Source organism: Rhinatrema bivittatum, chromosome 2 (assembly GCF_901001135.1).
Source record: "Rhinatrema bivittatum chromosome 2, aRhiBiv1.1, whole genome shotgun sequence".
NCBI classification, from domain to species: Eukaryota; Metazoa; Chordata; class Amphibia; order Gymnophiona; family Rhinatrematidae; genus Rhinatrema; species Rhinatrema bivittatum.
This window is the reverse complement of record NC_042616.1, coordinates 421,359,373-421,377,725: the sequence shown is the minus strand read 5'-3', so window position 1 is coordinate 421,377,725 and position 18,353 is coordinate 421,359,373. Positions and strand designations below refer to the sequence as shown.

The following is an 18,353-nucleotide window of genomic DNA, read 5'->3' as shown; positions in this document are numbered from 1 at the left end:
CTAGCCAGGTTCCTAGGTCCTTGACAGCGGATGAAAGGTTGATGTTAGGGGTTGCAGGTTGAGGGGAGCTAGGAGGGTTGAGCTGGATAGTGGTGTCGTCCTGCGATATTATGAGCATCTCTGTTTTATTGAAGTTGGAAACTAGGTTGAGACTGGAGAGTAGGTCCTTGATTGATCGTAGACACACATTCCAATGAGCCAGGGTTTTATGAAGGGACTCTGTGATTGGGATGAGAATTTAAACATCATCCGCGTATAGGTAGTGAGTTAGCTTGAGATTGGAGAGTAACTGACAGAGCGGGAGAAGGTATATATTGAAAAGAGTTGGAGAGAGGGAAGATCCTTGGGGGACTCCTTGGTCAGAGAGGACAGGTGGAGAGTCTTTGTTGTTTATCCTCACTTTGAAGAACCTGTTGTCTAAGAAGGACTTAAACCAGCTAAGAGCAGGACCCTTGATGCCTATGTTTGCTAGTCGTTCTAAAAGAATTGCGTGTTTTAACGTATCAAAAGCTGCGGATAGATAGTAATGTTGGAGTTGCATCAAAGGTGAGCATAAGGCTTACGTTTAAGGGTTGTAACCGCCGCATCAAGGAAGCTACCTCGACGCTTGTTCACCCAGACTGCACAGATCGATGCTTGTTGGATGATGTCTGAATGCAATTCCTGTTTTCCTCACGTCCCCCTACCGTTGAAGCAGATAGCAACGCAGTATATGCTTTCAAAGTGATGTATCAGGCTTAATTGGTTTAGGGTATAACCGCTGTAATAAGCAGTTACCCCCACGATTGTTTACCCAGATTGTGAAGTTCAGTCCTTGTTGGTTGTTGCCTGAATGTAAATCCTGTTTTCTACTTTTTTCCCTCTGCCGTAGAAGCAGAGAGCAGTACTGTATATGTATTCAAAGTGATGTATCAGGCTTAATTGGTTTAGGGTAGTAACCGCCATAATAAGCAAGCTACCCCCACGCTTATTTGTTTACCCAGATTATGAAGTTTAGTCCTTGTTGGTTGTTGTCTGAGATACATGAGATCAACATATACATGAGTATATAAAGTACTTAGGGTTACTACAGGAAGAAATGCAGGAGCCTGCAATGTACAAAACTCAAAGATGCAGAAAAATAAAAAAATCTCCAAAAAGTAAGCTCAGAGAGAAAAAACAACGCAACCAGTGGGCTCCATGAAAAAAAGAAAGACTGAAGGGATCCTGCGTAGCTGAGTGGTATAATGCATTCATGAATGGGCATGCTCGGCTGGGCTCAGTCAAAGTTCTAGAAACTTTGACATAAGTTTTCCATGCTGGGCTCCATCGGATGATGTTACCCATTTGTAAGGACTGCCAACTTGCTTGTCCTTAGAGAAAAGAAGTAAACCAATCAAGAACTGCATTTTTAATTCCAAGTTGGGCCAAGCAAGTACAAAGAATTTTATGATTGAGGGTACTGAAAGTAGAGAATAGATTTAATACCAAAATAAAGCTCACACCACTACCAAACCCCCAAAGGAAAAATCAGAACTTGATCTTAATAAAATTTCACTACTGTATTTTATCTTAAAACCAAAGGGGCGGATTTTAAAAGGGTTAAGCTCATAATTTACACACGTAACCTTAAAACCCTCCCCGTGCGCGCCGAGCCTATTTTGCATAGGCTCGGCGGCGCGCGCAAGCCCTGGGATGCGCGTAAGTCCCGGGGCTTTGCTAGGGGGCGTGTCGGGGGGCGACGCGTCGTTCGGGGCATTGTTCTGGGGGGTGTGATGCCGTCCCGGGGGCATTCCGGGGGCGTGGCCGAGGCCTCCGGACCAGCCCCCGGGTCGGGTGATGGCGGGCCAGCGGGTCACAGGCGCGCGAGAGTTACACCTGCTTCGTAAAGGTAGGGAGGGTTTAGATAGGGCTGGGGGGGTGGGTTAGGTAGGGGAAGGGGGGGGAAGGTGGGGGGAGGTGGGGGGAGGTGGAAGGAAAATTCCCTCCGAGGCCGTTCCGATTTTCGTGCGGCCTCGGAGGGAACGGGCACCCCCTTGTGCGCGCCGACCCCGTATTTTAAAAGATACGCGTGGCTATGCACATATCTATTGAAATCCGGCGTACTTTTGTTTGCGCCTGGTGCGTGAACAAAAGTACGCGCTCGCGCTTTTTAAAAAAATGTACCCCAAAGTGGAAATGGTCTACTATCCCATTTTCATCTAAGAATGACTAATTATTTAGGTTCGGCTGTTTCTAAGATTTTGGCCAAAAATGGAATGGAAGAGATTGCCCTATTGTTAATTGTTATGCTCTAACATATCAGCTTGTGGGGGGTTTTTTTTAGGAGAGGGTATATAAAGGCCTGTTTTAATGACACCGGAAATGTCCCACACTTAAAAGAAATATTTACTAAATTGGTTAGAGATTCATAAATGTCATCTAGAAGAAGTCTCATAACTCATAACTGCATGGGTACAAGGAACAGACAGTAAGATTCATCTTCTTTATTATCTGAATTGTATCAACTGTAGTGATACTCTCAAATTCAGACCATGATTGGATACTATCATCAACTTGTTGATTGCCTGGTAATGGAAGGGTGACAAATTGTGATCCCCAAATTCACAATCTTTTTTTCAAAAAACGTAGCAAAGTCATTTGATAACAGATTACTTGCTGATATACATGAATTAACAGAATTGTTATTGTTATTTAACCTGGTAACTTTGAGGGGTAATTATTTAGTATTATTACCCACCTTCTTATTGTTATGGCTGCCCGTTTCAATGCTAAGAAGGTGGGCAATACAAATATTCAGTTCCTTCAGCCTTTCCTCACGTCTTCTGATAGAGACCTCACACTATTTTGGTTGCCCTTCTCTGAACCACCTCTATCCGTTTTGAGATGCGGGTCCAAAAACTGAACACAGTACTCCAGGTGAGGCCTCACCAAGGACCTGTACAAGAGCATTATCACCTCCTTTTTCTTACTGGTTATTCCTCTCTCTATGCAACCCAGCATTCTTCTGGCTTTAGCTATTGTCTTGTCACATTGCTTCTCCATGTACAGGTCCTTGGTGAGGCCTCACTTGGAGTACTGTGAGGGGTAACCTGCAAAGAGTGGCAGTTTCTACCTTAAGAAGCTTGCTGGGCAGACTAGATGGACCATTTGGTCCTTTTCCGCCATCATTACTATATTACTATATATTATAACTGTCCAGAGACAGATTGCATTTCTTGAACTCATCATCATTATGAGTTGTATGCCAGTGGCACTCTAATTTGCATAACTCAGGGTTTAAGGTTTTACACTTTTGGGTGAACCATGGGGCTCTGGCTGATTGTAGAGCCTTAGACCTTTTCCCAGGGGCAATAATATCAATAGAAGAAGATAAGGAATTATTCCAGGTGTTAACTGCTTTGCTAATGTCCTGAGATCCAATTTCAGAAAATTGAGAAATTCAAAGATCGTGAAGCTTATCAATCTCAATTTGACTTCTTTTTAACAAACAAGGGGGGTCTAGGATTCTTCCCACGATTGGCCCTAAATAAGGTCAAATTAAAATTGAGTAGATAGTGATCACTCCATGGGGGTTTTATGGCAACAAACACCAGAATATTTGGGACCTGTCATCTTACTGCTTAGAAAAAACAAGTCCAAGATGTGGTCCTTATCTTTTGCTCCCAGTTCAATGCCTGCACAGAGGACAGAAAACCCTCACAGGCAAGGGAAAAAGGGACAGCATCAATATGGAGACTGAAATCTCCTAGAACTAAGATATTATTTAGCTCTTATCTAATTTCTAAAAGTGCATCAACTTTTACAAAAAGTACCAGAAAATCTTTAATATGTACAGGTGACATGGATAGTCCAGAGGGGTAGCCATGTCAGTCTGTGGCAGCAAAACTGACAAAGAGGCTGGAGGCACACTTTGTCAGACACATGAAATGAATTCTTATCCCAAAAGCTCATGCCTCAATAAATCAGTTAATCTAAGGTGCCACCAATCTCTTTGTTATGGATAGTCCAGCAAAAATAATGTTTTAAGCAACATAGTACCCCCTTCAACCCCTTTACCCCATGCTGGGGCTTTAGCTCAGAGCAAACTCATTCATCAAAATGCGTTATGGCGACAACGCGTTAACACGTGCGAAAAACACTGTACTGCATGGTATGATTGCAAATTCTTTGGGGGGGGGATGGGGGAGGAGTTTTGGGTGGGAATTAGTTAAATTAGGGGCAATATCGCACCGTGATAGCATAATGCATGCTATTGCTCAGTTTTAACGCTGGAAATAACTACACCTTTTTCCCTGGCATTAAGCTGTGCGATATGCCCAAAATGGCCATAATGCAATTCGTGATACATTTTTTAAATTGCATTTTGGCCATTTCTGGTCTTGGGGAGGAGAGGGGAGAGGGAGAGAGGAGGGGTGGGGTTGGGTGGAGTGGAGTAGAGAGAGAGAGAGAGCCTCTGAGGAGGGCCTCACTGTGTGTCATTTGGAGTGTCAAATCTTCACCAAGGTGTGGTGTGCTGTTCGTACGTCTCACTCTACATGCGAAACTGACCCCTAAACCCCAAGCCACCACCAACGCCTCACCTTGACCTATTAGGTGGCCCTCCTATAGAGATATAAATACTTCCCTACTAGGAGGGCCCTGTAGATAGTCTCTCTCTCTCTCTCTCTCTCTCTCTCTCTGCAAAAAATAGGGATTATTGCATGGTGCAGTAAGTTTACCATGCTGTGCAATTATACCAATGCAAAGAAGTAAGTTACTACACCATGCAGTAACAAAAATATTTCCATAAACACACCTCTTTTACTTATCACAGGCATTATCAATGCACTATTAACACTTTTTGATGAATGATGAGGTTAGAAAGAAAAGCACATTCTACAGAGACCCCATTAACACTTCATCTCTTAGCCAAACCCTGCATAGCCTCTGAGATCTGACGGGATGACAGACCAACAGATTATGGATGTTGTTTACAGTAGAGAAGGGACAATTTCTCTGAACTTCTCACCTCTTTCTGGCTCCGCACACTTGGTTGCTGCATCTCCATTGATTTAGCTTTTCTCGATCTGGACCTTTCCATCTCTGACATCTGGAGGGTGCGGGATAGGTCCGTCGAAAATCGAACTTGCTTGGAGTCTGAGAATGACAAAGGATTATCACTTCTAGCTGTTTGCTGGGTCAACAAACCTAGCATTTATGGATTTCTAGCTGAATTCCCAGGAAATCCATTTATGCAATATATGAAAGTCTAACTCCCAGTTTTGGAAAACTATCTTAAAAATACATATTTATTTCCTGTTCTCAGAGACAGGTTATTACACACACTGACTGAACATATAACCAGTACCCTCGGTTTCTTGTGGCAGATTTTTCAAGATTCTATGGGTAAGAGTTAGTAGATTCTGAGGCAGATTTTTCAAAGTTATGCAATTATGTGGCAAATTTGAATAAACATTCACACCTCTGACTATGCAAAAAAAAGGTCATTTTTATTGAAAACTATTCATTGATTTGTTTTTAAATAATATTTAAGCTATAAACAAATGAAAAATGTATCAAGTACAAAAATCAACAATTTATCAAGTTAAGACAATTTACAAACTTTTAACATGAAATGTTACTTTTTTTTAAATTGAAATAGTGAATCATCCTTTTTATATTTTCTTGAGAAAGTCCTTGTCTTTTGGAGCATATGAGCTTATGTATGCTAAAAATGTCATCAACATCAGCAGTTTATCATGCTATTAAGTGCAAAAAAGATACGTACACATACTGTTACGGTTTGTGGGTATTTGGACCCTTGGCCCGAGGTGAGAGTTGTTACTACCTGTGGGGAGGAACCCCACAAGTCCACACCGTCGGGAGGTGAGGTCAGGCACAGCAGGGAGCTCTGGGTAAGGCTGTGGAGAGATCCCAAAGAGCCAGGCAGAATCCCCCAGTAGGTAGACAGGCTGGAGACAATAACTGGGCAGAGACCCCCCCGAGGGGGAAGGCGCTAGGCAGGCCATAGAGTGCAGCATGCTTGAGCAGCTGTTGAGTATTTTGCCACAATTGATGCAATTCTTGGGCAGTTGTTTGCGCTGTGGGAGATGCCACGGACAGCGGAAGCTAGAGTGGTGGCAAAGGTTGGCGTCCATAGACCACTTGGAAGGGAGACAAACTGATGGAGGTGGACAGATGGGAATTTAATGCGAACTCCGCCCATGGAAGGAGGTCGGCCCAGTCATCCTGCCGCAGACTCATGTAGGCTCACAAGGATTGCTTTAGAGTTCTATTGGTCCTCTCTGTTTGGCCATTGGCTTGAGGGTGGTAAGCCAAGGTGAAATCTAATGAAATATTAAACTTCTTACAAAGAGATTTCCAGAAGCGTGCAGTGAATTGAACCCCACAGTCCGAGAGGATATGTTTGGGAAGACTGTGGAGCTGGAACACATGCCGAAAGAACAGTTTGTCCAGCTGGGGCGCCGTTGTTAGACCGGGTAGAGCCGCAAAGTGCGCCATCATAGAGAAGCGGTCGACAGTGACCCCTATGGTATTATTCTCATTGGATACAGGCAAATACACTATAAAGTCCGTAGTGATATGGGTCCAGGGCTCACTTGGAATGGGAAGTGGCTGCAAGGCCCCATGGCCTCCCTGCTGAAGGATTATGATGGGCGCACGTAGGGCAGGATTCTACGTAAGCTTGGGTATCCTTTCGAATTGTAGGCCACCAGTGCTGAAGGGTGGAGAGAGTCCTGGACTGATCCGGATGTCCGGAGGTCAAAGAGTCATGAGCCCATTGCAAAACTTTCCGTCGTAGTGGGCGAGGATCCACCGTCTTTCCCAGTGGTACTGGAAAGGTGGCAGACAGAATGACCTTAGCAGGGTCTATTGTGTGCCGAGGGGTACATCCTATGTGATGAAAGACCTGGAGAGGGCGTTGGCGTGAACATTCTTGTTGGCTGGGCGGTAACGTAGTATAAAATTGAATCGAGTAAAGAAGAGGAACCAGCGGGCCTGGTGATGGTTTAAACGCTGAGCGTGATGTAGATATTCAAGATTTTTATGATCCATGAATATGGTAATCTGATGTTGTGCCCCTTCGAGCCAGGGTCACCATTCCTCAAAGGCCAGCTTGATGGCCAACAATTCTTTATCCCTGATGGCGTAATTATGTTCCGCCGGCGAGAAGCATCAGGAAAAAAAAGAACAGAGGTGTAGAGTGTGAGTAGTGGAGTATTGGCTCAGTACGGTTCCTACTTCAACGTCGGAGGCATCGACCTCAACCACATACGGGTGCATAGGGTCCAGATAGCTGAGACAAGGTTCCTTAAGGGAAGGCAGATTTGAGGTCCTGAAAAGCGGTCATAGCTTCAGGTGATCACTGAAAGGGGTTGGCCCCCTTGCGAGTCATGGCCGTGAGTGGTGTGGTTAGAGTACAATAATGGTGAATAAAAGAGCGATAGTAATTGGCGAAGCCAAGGAATCTCTGGAGAGCCTTGAGGCCCGTTGTTTGAGGCCAATCACGGATGCTCTTCAATTTTTGAGGATCCATTCGAAACCCCTGGCTGGACACCACGTAGCCCAGGAAAGGAACGGTCTCTTGTTCGAAGGAGCGCTTCTCAAGCTTGGCGAAAAGTTGATTATCTCGCAGCCACTAGAGGACACGAGAGACGTCCTGGCAATGGTTTTGGAGGTCTTGCGAGAAGACTAGAATATCATCGAGGTATACAACTATGTATTGGTAAAGCATATCTCTGAAAACTTCGTTCATCAGGTTTTGGAATACCGTGGGCGCATTGCAAAGCCAAATGGCATCACAAGGTATTCAAAGTGGCCGTCGTGTGTGTTAAAGGTGGTCTTCCACTCGTCGCCCTTGCGGATCCAGACCAGATTGTAGGCTCCGCAGAAGTCTAATTTCGAAAAGATCTTTGCTCCTTTAAGCCTGTCGAAAAGTTCAGAGATGAGTGGCAGTGGGTAGCGATCCTTGAGAGTAATTTCGTTTAGGCCTCAGTAATCAATGCAGAGATGGAGGGAGCCATCTTTTTTCCCTACGAAGAAAAAACCTGCTCCCGCAGGAGACTTGGAGGGCCAAATGAACCCTTTGGCCAGGTTCTCATGAATGTATTCTGACATGGCTTGGGTTTCCGTCTGCGAGAGGGGGTAGATCCTACCCTGAGGAGGCACCGTGTTAGGCAGTAAATTTATCACGCAGTCATAGGAGCGGTGAGGAGGTAAAGTGTCCACGGCCTTCTTTGAGAACACATCAGAAAAAGATGCATATTGTGGTGGAAGGCCAGGAAGAGAGGGCGCGGTTGTCATACAAGGTAATGGAGAGACGGATTCCAAGCAGTTCTTATAGCAAGCTGGGCCCCAACGAGAGAGCTGTAGGGTGGCCCAATCGAACTGTGGAGTGTGCTGCTGAAACCAGGGCAGTCCCAGTACAACAGGATGGATGGCCTTGTCCAATATATGAAATGAGATGGTTTCCACGTGCAAGGTCCCGGTGCGTAGCTGAATGGGAGCCGTGATGTGGGTAACCTCACCAGGGAGAGGGTCCCCATGGATCGATGAGAGTAGTAAGGGCACTGGAGAATGGATGGTGGGAATCCGCAGATGTTCTGTAAGGTGTGGAACTCCTGGTTGTCCATCTTGATGGACACGGGAACAGTCAGTGGAGGAGACGGTGAAGTCAGGCCTATGAGTAGTCCTCCAGCAGAACCTAGGCCCAGGAGTTTTTCAGACAGACTGGACATGAGGCAATGGCATGTCCGGGTTGGCCGCAGTACAGACAGAGGCCGGATTGCTGTTGACGGCGTCGTTCCTTAGGAGAAAGTCTACTCCTACCCATCTGCATGGGTTCCTCCTCTGCTGGATTCTGCGGTGTATTCACTCTAGGGGAAGAACAACGCCGAGCTCAGGATGAGCCTGGTGCAGACTGCCGGGATGCTCTGAACTCTTGAGATCGTTCTTGTAGTCGGCGGTCGATACGCCCAATGAGATCAATCAAGGAATCCAAGGAGGAGGGCAATTCGCGAGCCATCAGCTCATCTTTAATTCGAGGGCTCAAACCTTCGAGAAAGATGGAACGTAGACAGTCAGAGTCCCAATGTAATTCCGAGGCGAGGGTTCAGAATCCAATAACGTAGTCCGTTAAAGGGCGAGAACCTTGTTGGAGATGAAGAAGAGATGACCCAAAAATGGCTTGTCACCAGGGTCTTCAAAGATGGACTGAAACAGGGCCAGGAACCCTGGAAGATCTCAAAGGACTGGGTCTGCTCGCTCCCAGAGAGGTGACTCCCATGCCAAGGCCTTACCATCCAAAAGGGCCAGGATTATGTAGTCTTGGTGATCACATTTGGGAAGTAAGCTGGTTGCAGGCAGAAGTGCATACTGCATTGATTCAAGAAACCCCTGCACATGAGAGGGTTCCCTGAAAAGTGTGGGGGGTGCTGGCAAGGGCACGGTCAGCTGAGGAGCCGGCGTAGAGGTGGAAGTATTGAGCTTGACAGACGTTGCAGTGGCAGTCACGGTAGTGTCTAGACGGAACTCAGGTTGTCTATGGCAGCTGCCAGAGACTCCAAGAAGTTTTGCTGTTCACTGATCCTTTATGCCAGGCCAGGAATGGCCTGGAGGGCTGAGATCTCTGCTGGGTCCTTGGACTTGGCAATCTGTTATGGTTTGTGGGTATGTGGACCCTTGGCCCGAGGTGAGAGTTGCTACGACCTATGGGGAGGAGCCCCACAGGTCCACACCGTCAGGAGGCAAGGTCAGGCACAGCAGGGAGCTCTGGGTAAGGCTGTGGAGAGATCCCAAGGAGCCAGGCAGAAGACAATACCTGGGAAGAGACGCCCGAGGGGGAAGGTGCTAGGCAGGCCGTAGAGTGGGAGGTGTGAGACTGGCCATACAGGAGGTATTCCGGAGAGGGAAACCTGAGGGGCGGAGCTGCACAGTGAAGGAGGTGCTGATGTAATGACATAGGCCAACCTGAGGAGCAGGGAAGCCTGAGTCAGGTCTCCAGTGTTGACGTATGCTCAACCCCGAGGAGCGGGAAGCACTGACAGTCTCTGTATAGCATGGAAGCACTGCCCCGAGGAGCGGGGAAGTGCTGGCAGTCTCTGTGTAGCCCGTAGGTGCGGCCTTGAGGAGCAGGGAAGCGAGGACAGTCGCAGTGTAGCACGTAGGCACAGTCGCAGTAGCACGTAGGCACAGTCGCAGTGTAGCACGTAGGCACAATCCCAATGAGCGGGGAAGCCCTGAAGTAGAACTCCCGAGTGGTAAAGGTGTTCCTGGGGACAGCCCCGAGGAGCGGGGAGCCTTGCAGGGTAGGACTTCTGGAGGCGCAGGGCCAGCCCACGGTGTCAGATAGCGTAGTCACAGAAACATGGAGGCAGGAGCTTGTAGAGACATACGGAACTAGTTGCCAAGTCGGCTAGCTGGGGGCGAAGGTGGAGCTAAAGTACCTAGATCCAATGACATCATCAAACAGGGATGCCCCCAAGGTTCCCGCCGAAGAGGTTTCAAAGGAGGGCCCGGTGGCGCACGTACACGCGCACCTAGAAAGGCCCAAAGTCGACGTGGGTGGTGGCAGCGTCTTGGTCCACCACGAGGAGCCATGGGGAACACGGCGGTGGAGACTGGCCTGCGCCACAAGCAGACCCAGGGAGGGCAGGAGAACGGTGTAGGATGTAAGTAGACGTGGTCGCAGCCATCTATGCCTGACGGGCATAACACATACATTGGGCACATTTATTTATTTTAAAACATTTTTATCTTAATTACCTAAAATCTTAAGCAAGTAACAAAACTATTCATAAAAACATGACTAAAACATCACACAAACAATAAATTATATAAAACCCCAAAAGGAATTAGTTCAATCAGCTGACCATTCCACTTAAGCTACCTCCAGCAATATAAGATGCTTAACACATCAACTTTCTCCCAGTGCTCATACTTTCACTTATCAGATTCATCAAATACTTGTTCAAAAATAAAAAAGTCTTTAGCTTACTTTTCAACAGCCGAAAGGACTATTCAGCTTTTAATTTATCAGGTAAGCCACTCAATAGTAATAGACCACTGTCAGAAAATAATCTGCCCAAGTTTCACGGAGATGAACAAAGCCCATTGAAGACACATCTTGTAAGTTTCACCCTGCTGACCTCAAAGCATATGGTAGCAAATATAAAAAGAGATTGAATTAACAAGTTTGACACTTGTCAGCAATAATACCAGTTATCAAGGCTTCTATGAAATGAAATTAATGCCCTCTCTGCCAACTGTGGGACAGAAGCAGTTGCAAGTTCCAAAAACACATCCAGGTTTTCGTAAATAGCGTTACGACTGGCCATATATGCAAGAACCTTTATATAAAGATGAAATTCTTCTGAAGGGACAACATCACTCAATCCAAGAATTATATCAGAATCATTTTTTATTTGATTTAAGAGATCTCTGAAGGATCAAACCCTGACTGTCTTCTCTGTGCATTCTAACATCACTCCTTCCACTTGTTCCTTTCAGCATGGGGAGGGGGGACAGGGTGGAACAACAGAAGGAAAGGGGCTGGATTAAGGAGCAGAGCACCACTTCTTTCATCTGCTCCAGCTTCAGCTTCACCTCCCTTCCTGTTTCATCCAAGCTGTTTCTCAGGGGTAGGTAATGGTGCAGATAGAGCTGAGACTGAAGGGAGGTCTCTTTAGCTTTCTTCAAAAGATTGAATTAAAAGGTGGGGAGAGCTTCAGGTGTGTTGATTCTGTGGCAGGTTGTCAATTATGTGGCAACAAGCTAATTGTGTGGCTTCTCCCCCAGCTGCGCAATCAGGGTGGAAGGCTAGGGGCATTGCATAAATGAGAATTCCTGGACATTTTTTTTCTAATAACAGAAGCAAAATCACCTGATCTACCTATTGCTGCTCTGTTGTGTCCCTTTTTTATACTGTATTTTTTTCAGTCAGTTCTCTTCACTGAAGCATTTGAGGGGAGTCACCGCTCATTTTGAGCTGTTGCTGGGGCCAGTGTTTTTATTTTGCTTAATCAAAGCAAGACAATATAAGGTAAATTTTAAAAGCCTGATGCGTGCATTAATTAGGGGATGCGCAAATATGTTGGGCTTGCACGCTAGTGAATTTTAAAAGCTGCCGAAATACGCATGTATTTCCCGCAGTGCGCGCAACATCTTGGAAGTTTTCATAAAGGGGCAAAGCGTGGGTGTGGTCTGAGTGGCGCATGGGCATTTCGAAGAATAAACCTGAGATGTGTGCGTAAATACTTATATGACCCAACGCACTCCGAGGCCCCCTGAGGCATAACTTTACTTCTGTTATGGATGACGTGTAAGTTAAAAATAAAGAAAAATAGGAAAATCTGCAGGGTTTTAAGGGTCGGGGATAAGTGGGGGAGTGAAGGCTATTAAACTATGGGGGTTGGAGGAGCTATCGCTTAACTGGGTGAACTGGAATAGATTTGGTGTGCGCCCCTTTTAAAATCCCCCGATTTACACGGTAGAAGCAGCATTTGCGCGCATATGCGCACCCACTTACAATTTTGCGCACATGTGTACACATCCAGGTTATTTTATAACATGCAAGCATACACACGTGCAAGTTAGAAAATAGCCGCGTCCTTGGGCGTAGGTCAAAGCACGTGCGCAACGTCTCCAGTTTGAAAGTTACCTTCATAGGTTTTATGTCAATGATGTCTTGTTTATGATGTCTGATTTCTGTTTTTGTAATGTTTTATTAATTTTATATAATAGCAAAACACAAGTAACACATTCATAATTTTCTCTGAATAAATATCCACTATTACCAATATAGACATAGAATCAATTTTTTAAACACAGCAAATATCAACAATTTTTAATCCAAAAATTAACTCCTCCCCTTCTTAAATCCCTCCCACAAATGCCCTAACCCTCCTCCCTCTGCTACCTATCCCCCTCTTGATTTAATTTCTCTCAACAGAATTTGCAGTATTCCATTTCTTAAATGAACTCCAAGTTTCTACAAAGGCAGGGAGCTTATCTCTCTATATTGCTGTTAACTTTTCCATGTGGCATATATATTACAGATACATTTATATAACAGTGTAAAGCTGGGAGATAATGGCTATTTGTCAGTGTGCTGTAATTTCCCATCTGGCTGCCAGATTTATTTGAGAAACCAATCTGTCTGTTTACTCAGCTCTTCTATCCGTGGGCTTAAAAGACAAATCTTATTATTCCAATCAATTTTCTCTTTAATATCATAAATACGGTTTTTAATTGTGTACCAACAAGGAAAATGTACAAACCCCTACCATATATGAACCATTGTGCCTACTTCCCCACATTAATACTAGCACAACTCTGAGTGTTGCCTATTTTTTTCAATCTCTGAGGTGTGAGATACCATCTATAATATACTTCTGTGCTTTCTTAACTATATTAGCCAATATGGAAGATCTTGCCACTCTTAATCTGACATCCTCCCAATCATCTTCCGCCAAAGTACAACTTAAATCTCTCTCCTACATTTTTTCATGTGAAAGTTTTCCACTAGACAATGGTAGCAATATTTTATAAAGTTTTGATATATGCCCCTTGGATGTAGCATGTACACCACATAAAATTTCAAAAGGGGATCTCTTTCTTCCTAGAGTCTTCTTACCCACTGTACTCTCCAGAAAAGTCTCACCTGAAGATAACGCAAAGAAGTCAAGAATTTTGCAATGGATATTTCCCCATCTGGACCAACAAGTTGCTCCATTCTCGACAAACCCTGATTTTCCCTACTTCTATCCCTGGCATTAAACGTTATAGGTGTCTAAGGAGGGTATTTGCCCATCAATGCCAATTTTAAGCTCAATATATTCAATAGCTGGACTGTGTGTTTCACAAAGGGATTGACAGGTTCTCTTGGAATCCGCAGTCTTTGGTCCCCAGAAATAATATTCAATCGGGGTTTGCCCCAGAAAAGATTGTTCTATCCTCACTCATTGCTTCAGCTTCCCTCTTATATTCTACTCAAATAGTGCCTTCATTTGAGAGGTCCTATAATAATTCTGCATATTCAATACACCTAACCCCCACCAATCCCAAGGTCAGTATAGCACCTCTCTAGCCAACCTCTTGGGAGCCAATGCCTCTATATAAAGCCTAATAACTTCTGAATGCAGTTAAACATCTCTTTTGGGAGTGTAAAAGGCAGCATTTGGATGTAGTAGCACAATCATGGTAGGACATTCATTTTTATGCTAGCTATAGGACCTGTCCATGACAAATTAACCTTCTCCCATATCTGAAGGTGCCTATAAATGCCACTTAACAAAGGAAAATAGTTCAGTTGTACACTCTTTACCCCTAGATATTTCAAGCTACCTTCTGTCCATTTAAAAGGGAAGTGCGTCTGTAAGGTATCTACCATCAACTTTACAATATCACTATTTAATATTTCAGATTTTTTCATATTTACTTTGAACCCAGCCACCTTCCCGTATCTGTTAAGTTCCTCTTTCAGTATTGGCAAAGATATTATACATCAAGTGCAAAAGGGATATCTTAAACTTATCCTCTTCCACAATCACCTCTTTATCTGGGTGTCATCTTATTTTAGCAGTTAGGGACTCCATTACTAAAGCGAAAAGCAGAGGTAACAAAGGGCACCCCTGTCTCGTTCCCCTCCCCAACTTAAACGTAGCAGAGTATTCTCTATTACGTTTAATAAATACCTCTGGAGAAGAGTACATGAATGTTGCGATCCTGGTCGCGACTCCCGCAACCGGGCTCTTACCTCCGCCGCCGACCCCGAGTTCCAGCCAGCCTCCCTGGCGCCTTTCCAGGCCTGTACAGGCCTTTCCCCACTGCAGCGTCTCCACGAGGGAGACGCCGTCGAGCTCTCCGGCTTGGCCCCGCCCACGGAGTACACGCACACGCGAAGAGGCAGCTCTTAAAGCTGCAGGTGAGGGAAACCTCGGCCGCCCCCCAGAGTGACGTCAGACGCCGGCAGGGTATTTAAACCCTGGCCCTGCTCCAGAGGATTGCCTTGCAATGAGGTTCACTTCCTGTGAGTAGCTACGGTAGTTGCTGTTCCGTTCCTGCTTCAACTTTGATCCTGCCTTCGTTCCTGCTCCAGGCTTGATCCAGCTTCTGTTCCTGATCCAGCTCCGCTCCTGATCCAGCCTACGCTTCTGTGCCAGCATCCGCTCCTGCTGCAGTTCTCCATCCCAGTTCCAGCCTTGCCTTACCCTTGGATTGACTTCCTGGCTCCTGACTCTGGTTTGTCTGACAGACTAACTTCCTTGTACTGCACAGAAACATACGTGCCACAAGATCCCTCTACCCACTCTCAGCAGGAGCGAGTAGCATGGCACTGCCTGCTTTACTTGCTTGCAGTTAGCAAGAGCACAGACTATGAAGTGGACCTCACTTGTCGCGCCCAGCTCTAACGTGATGGACACATTCTTCACCTCTCCTCAGCAGACATTGAACCAACCATCAACCTGAACTGCGAGAGAACCAGCATCTGCACTCCCCACTCCAGTTAGCTGATGATCAAAATAAATTTAGTTTTCCTTTTTAACTTACAATCAAAATTAAAGAAATAAAATACTTCCCTACCAGCTGATCTGAGGAGCCACAAAGGAAAATTGGTTCTTACCTGCTAATTTTCATTCCTGTAGTACCACAGATCAGTCCATACTCCTGGGTTTTGCCTCCCCCCCAGCAGATAATGACAGAAAAAAATTTACTGACACTGCCACTTAACATGAGGTGCCACCTGCAGTCCCTCAGTATTAATCTGTACCCAAGCCAGAAATGCAAGAAAACAAGACCAACAGCTTTAATAACTAACCCCCTTGAACGAGCAGAGAGAATAGTAAAATTTGAACGGAAAACCGTGCCCACACAAAAACCCTGTGAAGGACTAACAAAAACCTGTGCCATTTTTCAGAGTAAATACAAAAAAGAACAGTGATTGAGCGGACCCTCCAAAACTCCCTTTCCTCTAGTGGGTGGGACTCTGGACTGATCTGTGGTACTACAGGAATGAAAATTAGCAGGTAAGAACCAATTTTCTTATCCCTGTACGTACCCAGACCAGTCCAGACTCCTGGGATGTACCAAAGCTTCCCTAATCAGGGTGGGACTGTGAGAGTCCTGCTCGAAGCACACTTTCACCAAAGCTCATGGCCTCTGGCACCTGGACATCCAAACGATAACGCTTGGCGAAAGTATGCAATGATTTCCAAGTAGCCACGCTACAGATCTCTTGCAGTGAGACTTGCTGACACTCCACCCAGAAGGCCGCCTAAGAACAGGTAGAATGCGCCTACAGCCCCTCCGGAACAAGGTGACCTTGACATATATATGCAGAGCTAATTGCCTCTTTTAACCACCTTGCAATTGTGGCTGACCCTTCTTGGCACCAGACCACAGCACAAAGAGATGATCCGACAAACGAAAGCTGTTCATAACTTCCACATACCTCAACAAAGCGCACTTCACGTCTAACCGGAGTGACTCCTTAGCTTGAGGGGACATAGGATTCCAATTTGGGAAGGACGGGAGTTCTACTGACTGGTTTAAGTGAAAGGACGACACCATTTTTTGCAGAAAAGACGGAACTTCTCTCAAGAACACTCCCTCATCCAAAATCCTCAAAAAGGGCCTCTGCATGATAATGCCTGAAGCTCGGAGAATCCATGCACTGAACAGATTGTCACCAAGAAAACCACTTTCAAGGTGAGATCCTTCATAGTCGCTCGCTTCAGAGGTTCAAACAGCAGCGCGCACATGCCCCTGAGTACCACATTAAGATTCCAGGAAGGGCAAGGCTTCCGAACCGGGGGGATGCAAATGTTTCGCTCCCCGAAGAAAATGCACCACATCCAGATGAGCTGCCAGAGAAACTCCGTGAACCTTAACACGAAGGCCGCCTAAAGCTGCCACCTGAACCCGGAGGGAATTAGAAGATAAACCTTTGACCAAACCTTCCTGTAAAAAGGCCAAGACATGTGCCACCGAAGCTTGCATGGGAGCCGCCTTTTGCTTGGAAAACCAGGTCTCAAAAACTCTCGAGTACTCTGGTGCAGGCCAGAGACGTGGAAGTCTTCCTAGATTGCAAAAGTGTAGCAATTGTTAGGAACCCCAGCTGCGCTGGCCCGTGTCCAGGCCCCCTCACCTGTGCCAGCCAGAGGCCCGGCTCTGCCACCACCGCTCCTGGCCACCGACTCTGCCTGCAGCCTGCTCTTGCAGCGCCCTGAAAGCCGCCGACTCCAGCTCGTCGTGGTCTCCTCTCTAGGCGTGAGTGTGCGCCAAGTCATGGGGTTTAAAGGGCCAGCGGCAGGAAAGTTCCCCACGGCCCGGGCTGATGATGTCAGGCTAGGCAGGTATTTAAACAATGCTTGTCTGCTTCCAATTCACCTCAGCAACAGGTCCTGCTCTTCTGAGAGTGTGAGTTGTCTGCGTTCCTCATCCCTGCATTCCTGACTCTGCCTTCCTTTGTGCTTGATCCCTGGTTCCAGTGTTCTTGTTCCTTGCCTCTGGTCCCTGCCTTGCTCCTCGTCCCTTGGATTGTTTTCTCGGTTCTGACTCCTGCCTTTGGCTTGACTCTGCTGATCTCCACCTGCCATGACTCCTTGCCTGGTAGTTGACTCTGCTTATCTCCACCTGCCCTGACTCCTTACCTGGTACTTGACTCTGCTTGCGCCACCAGCTTCTACACCTGGACTCCTCTGATGCCTCCTCTATCCTCGCCTACTGGTTCCATGCCTGTGAAGACCCGCGCCTAAGTCCTGCCGGCCCCGGTACCCAAGGGCTCAACCTGCGGGGAACAAGGGCTGATATAGGTGAAGGTCCTGTTGGGTCTTCTCTCCCAGAACCACCGCCCGATGACAAGGAGCCACCCCCTGGAGTTAGCAACAACCTCGTCTCAGCTCAAGGGTCCACTTTCCCAACAGATTGCTGAGGCCATGGACCCGACGGACCTATCCGGCCTACAGGCCATTCCTGGCCTGGCCCAGCGACTGCAGCAACAACAGCAGTGCTTGGGTGTGCTAGCTGCGCTGTGGAACGCCTGGCGAACCAACTGGACTCCACCCTGTCTTCCAGTTCCCAGCTGGCCCCGGTTCCAGTACCCACAGCTCCCGCAGCGAACCTCCATCTGCCGGCGCCACCTCACTACGCAGGAGAACCCTGGCAGTGTCGAGGCTTCCTAAAATACTGTTTCATGCACTTTTCCTTACAGCTGGTCCAGTTCTCCAATGACGGAATCAAAACAACCTTTATTATTTATTTATTTATTTATTTATTTATTTATTTAGCGTTTTTCTATACCGGCATTCATGATTAGAAACCACATCATGCCAGTTTACATGCAACAAGGGGTGAGAACAAAAAACGGAACA

At 46.4% G+C, this 18,353-nt stretch overlaps 1 protein-coding gene across 1 annotated transcript in view; it reads right to left on the bottom strand.

The window, feature by feature from the left end:
- The window catches only part of FAM227A (family with sequence similarity 227 member A), a 230,846-nt gene that overhangs the window by 95,448 nt on the left and 117,045 nt on the right, over positions 1 to 18,353 (bottom strand). Inside the window, exon 10 of the mRNA XM_029587120.1 lies at positions 4,991 to 5,118. Coding sequence (XP_029442980.1) covers positions 4,991 to 5,118 — 128 coding nt within the window. The remainder of the gene's footprint in view (positions 1 to 4,990; positions 5,119 to 18,353) is intronic.